The 4,658-nt window shown below is 50.7% G+C and overlaps 1 protein-coding gene across 1 annotated transcript; it reads left to right on the top strand.

The window, feature by feature from the left end:
* Positions 1-2,411: 2,411 nt before the first annotated feature.
* PPTG_07688 (hypothetical protein) lies at positions 2,412-4,280 on the top strand. The gene has a single exon (XM_008901965.1). It carries the CDS (start codon positions 2,704-2,706, stop codon positions 4,201-4,203), a length of 1,500 nt encoding a protein of 499 aa, XP_008900213.1. The 5' UTR covers positions 2,412-2,703; the 3' UTR covers positions 4,204-4,280.
* Positions 4,281-4,658: the final 378 nt, after the last annotated feature.

Genomic DNA, 4,658 nt, shown 5'->3' with positions numbered 1-4,658 from the left:
TTGGATCGACTCGAGTTGTCTTGATCTTTTAAATGTTGTTGGGGGCGAGCTTGTGGGTGTTGCACCGACTCGCACTCGTTTGTGCTGCGTTGAATTGCGCTTGGCTTATCCAAATGGAAACTGAGTGTACTTCGCTGTGGAGAGGTTTGAAGCAGGTGACGAGTGGTGCTGCTCGAGCCGTGCAGATAAAGCTTATTGGAAAGCACAAACTGCAGTACACAAAGCGATCGTGCCTAGATGCACTTGATTCCTGACGCTTGATCTATGCAGTGCTCGAAGTGCCTGGGACACCTCAGATCGACCACTTCAATACGAGACGTGAGTTCACAAGACCGCTGACTCCTGCAGTGTACACTCACGATCGAACTGAACTGGAGCATAAACAAACTCGGGTGCTGGTTGCATGTATTATTGTAAAGCTATCTGTCTGTGCATGGTCGCAAGTCCATCGACGAAAAAAACACCTCGGCACTCCCCCGACCGGGATAGATGTCACGGCCCCTCAAATCCTGAAATCTACGAAGTGCCTCAGGGAATTAACACGGTGGATCCCCAACTAAACGTATGAATATGTGGTTGCCCTCGTTGTAAAGAGAAATCATCGGCATATCTTGGCCACCGGCTTACGTTTGCAGTCCTGAAAACACAAAGGCCTTTTCGGATACACGCTGCTTCCCCCCCCCCTTCCTTTCCTCACAAACCCTAGCCCTTATCGTGCCACATACAAAAAAAGTGAGCGCATACACTTCCTTACCGGAAAACACCCTTAGAGTCTATATTTTTTTGGTATCTCTAGAAGTTCTCCACGAGCCTGGGAGTCTGTGCTTCGGATGAACGTTGCACGACTTCTTCAACTCTCGCATCAAATGATCATAAACACGTGCAGGAAAGTTAACATTGTGGTGCTACCAAGAAAGTTGGTATGTACTTGAACATTTACTTTACAATCTAGACGAAGAAAAACCAACCGAAAGACGTCCACGGTTCATGTCGCGTGGGATACATCATTTGTGCTGCCCATCTTCAACCACTGTAGTATGTCGGCAGTTTGAATCTGTTGGTGCTGATAGACCGAGTCGGTATGTCGAGCATCAGTCGATGATATCGACAGCTACTTCTGACTGAAGGCAGCACCCGAATCGGCGAAGATAGTATTCAAACAGCGTACCTCGCGATAGTTGGAGCTTTGCTACATACATTGAAGCGGTGTCTACCGGACCTTCATTTGATTTTAGGTTTGCGAGGTCGCTCGCCCCGTCTTAGTTGATCAACTACCGTTGGTAAATACAAATGCAAACTCAATGAATTATCTAGTATACTGGAGTACGGGCGATAAACTATTGACCATGGCGCTGGCGATGGTATTGAGAAGTACACGACAACTTTGCCTAAAAAGTCACCAACATCCTTAGTGCAAATCTGTTCACGACGCCCTGTTTTGCTGTTATATTAAGGCGTTCGACGTGAGAGCTATTAACGCCAGCGCAGAGGCGCATGAATCAAGTCCAGGAGCAGCGGGGTCTTTGCCCTCGGTGCGCTTACAGTCATATAGGGCTGCACGGATACACTCACCATGCAGAAAAGAACCCCACATCGCGTATCCATGTCAAGTTGAAGTGGTCGCGGCGGATTGTGTTATTCGGCGGAACCTCCATTACATGCACAATGCTCATGTACAACCATCATTCCAATCACGAGGATAAATCCAGTAGAACATTCAGCCGCATGCAGTCTTGTCCAGGACGCAACGCCTTATTAGTGAAATGTAGTAACAATATTAGTGTTCTTTTAATATAATTCTAGATCATTTACAACAGATAACACCTTTTGGAGTGTAGTAATCTAAAGTTTATTAGAAGTAGGAGAATTTGTGCCTCTATCCTTTGCAGGCGAAGAACATGGTCGTTCACTGCGAAGCAACTGACTTCCTGGATTTATAGTACCGCAATACTGTACACACAATGCGCGGGTTTGCATGGACGTGCACCGTGTAGAGTATTTCTGCATGGAGAAGGTTCTACTGTGTTTTGCTGGACGACGGACATCGCGGTCTTGTGATCGGAGTAAATCAAGCTTAGACTCATCGCGAGTTCCATGGTAAGCCACACAGTTAGCGTATTCAGTGATTGCTCGGCGCTAGAAGCCAGAAGACTATTTACAAAGTGTAAGGTTTTTGTTGTGTGCAAATTGTTGGTAGAAACCACTTGAACAGCTATAATTGCATACATAGATGTTCGTGAACTCTAACACAACTGAAGTGCGACGTTAGAGTCCTAGTTGGGAGCTGGAGCTGGTGACGAGACAAACGCCCCTCTCATTAGAAATCACCTTTCTATGCAAAGTTGAAGCAGGGCACAGACGTGACAGCAAGTATCGCATTGCACACGTCCGAGTTTCAGCTAGTCGTGCAAGGCCGTCGCTAGTGCAGGACCGACGCATAGCTTTGTCAACTTGAAGCGACTTACACAACACAATCGATTGGGCGGGACAATTCGCTAATCAGACGGCCTACATCCAGGAGCGATTGACACATTAACCGAGCGTAAAGTGTTTCAGAACACACCACACCTCAGTTTCCATTTGGATAAGCCAAGCGCAATTCAACGCAGCACAAACGAGTGCGAGTCGGTGCAACACCCACAAGCTCGCCTCCAACAACATTTAAAAGATCAAGACAACTCGAGTCGATCCAAGCAAGTAACCATGCCGTCCGAAGCACAGACCGACCCGGTCTACTCCGAGGCCACGACGCCCAGAGGTGCCGACAACGTTCCCGTCTTCGACGAGGCCCAGAAGACCGCGGCCAGACAGATCAAACCCAACATGATCATGTACACGAGCATCCTGGTGGCGCTGCTTCAACCCTTCCAGAGCGGTTGGTCGTCGTCACAGACCAACCTGTCGCAGTACAATGACACCGACGAGTGCAGCGCGCGTCCCGTGGCTGAGGACACGTGCCTCATGTTCCCGGGCCACTCGAAGCTCGAGTGGACGTTCGCTGTGAACGCCTGGATCTTCGGTGGCATGATCGGCTCTCTGATCTGCGGCCACTTCAGCGACCTGTGGGGCCGCAAGAAGCTTCTGTTCGTCAACTGCATCTTCATGATCGTGGGTGCAGTGGTTGAGACGTCCGTGTCGAACGTCTGGGCGTTCTCGGCTGGCCGTCTGATCGCCGGTATCGCATCGGGTACAGCCACGGGAACTCTCGGTGCGTACACGAACGAGCTGACCCCGCCGCACATGCGTAACATCTTAGGTCTGGGTCTGCAGATCTCGGTGACCATCGGCATCCTGTTCCCAGCCATTTGTTTCTTCTTCGCCAACACGAGCTCTGGCTGGCGCTACCTGGCTGGATTCCCCGTGATTCTGGCTGTGCTGTTCCTGCTCATGGCTCCGTCGATGTGCGTGGAGAGTCCGGCGTGGCTACTCATGAAGAACCGCCGAGAGGAAGCCAAGCAGGTACTTGCGCGTCTGTACGGCGAGGAGAACGTGTACACTGCTCTGTCGTGGCTCGAGTCGTCGACCAAGCCGGATGCCGAACAGGGTCTCATCCAGGCGTCTGTTGAACAGGACTCTCTGTTCGCACCCAAGTACCGCCTCCAACTGGCCGCCGCCATCCTGTTGTCTTGCGCACAGCAGTTGTCCGGTATCAACGCCGTGTTCTACTACTCCAGTTCGATCTTCAAGGACGCCGGTATCTCGGATCCGCGTGTGGGTACGTTGATCATCAACTTCATCAACATCTGGCCGGCCTTCTTCACGGGTGTGCTGGCCCAGCGTTTCGGTAATCGTAACATGATCTTGTGGGGTGAGGCCGGTATGTTCGTCATGGCTGTGCTGATGACGGTGGCGTTCCTGGTGGACGTGCCTGCGCTGTCCATCGTGTTCACCGCTCTGTACGTAATCGCGTTCGGTGTGACGCTGGGTCCTCTCGTGTGGGTGATCACGGCGGACCTGTTCCCGGATTCGGTGCGTGCCACAGCCACGTCCATCGGCATTGGTGCCAACTGGCTGTGCAACCTCATCGTCGGTGTGGCATACCCGTACATCGCCGACGCTCTGGACGACTACAGCTACCTGCCGTTCGTGGTGCTTCTGGCCATCTTTTATCTGTTGTCACTGAAGTTGGTCCCGGAGACGTCGAACAAGTCTGCGGAGGAAGTGCAGCGTGAGTACGAGGAGCGCTACCGCAGCCGTCAGTAAGGTCGGGGGTGTTTGTGTCTTTATTTCAGCAAATAAAGGTCGATTGTGTTCGTTTTCTTGTTTCTCGAGAAGGGGGGATATTAGGTTATCAGCCTTTAGTTTTGTCGAAGTCAGCCTTTCGCCAGTTGTTTAAATACTAGAGCGGCCACGCGTCGTTGGGGTGATCCCTGATGTATTCATCACTGAACGGCAACTTTCTCTCTTCCAGAATTGATTCCATCATTTAAAGCCACACGAGTCACGTCCGTGAGTTGCTCCTACATGATCAAATCCTGGTAGTCTCCATTATAATCGACGAAGGTCATAAAAATATGGATCGCCCAATGCATCAATCTGGTATTGAAATCGAAGAGAAGTATTGGAACCCAACGTTTACTGTATGTGCGACCGAAAGTTCCGCTCACCCTTCAGGAGCCAACCAAACCAGAAGTCTGCAGTTAAGCTTCTTGTAAAAC

This window comes from Phytophthora parasitica (genome assembly GCF_000247585.1).
Source record: "Phytophthora parasitica INRA-310 unplaced genomic scaffold supercont2.12, whole genome shotgun sequence".
Taxonomy (NCBI): domain Eukaryota; phylum Oomycota; class Peronosporomycetes; order Peronosporales; family Peronosporaceae; genus Phytophthora; species Phytophthora nicotianae.
This window is presented reverse-complemented; position numbering and strand designations above follow the sequence as displayed.

Excerpts from the sequence above, each read along its gene's own strand:
- PPTG_07688 (XM_008901965.1), top strand. The coding sequence starts at position 2,704 with ATGCCGTCCGAAGCACAGACCGACCCGGTCTACTCCGAGGCCACGACG.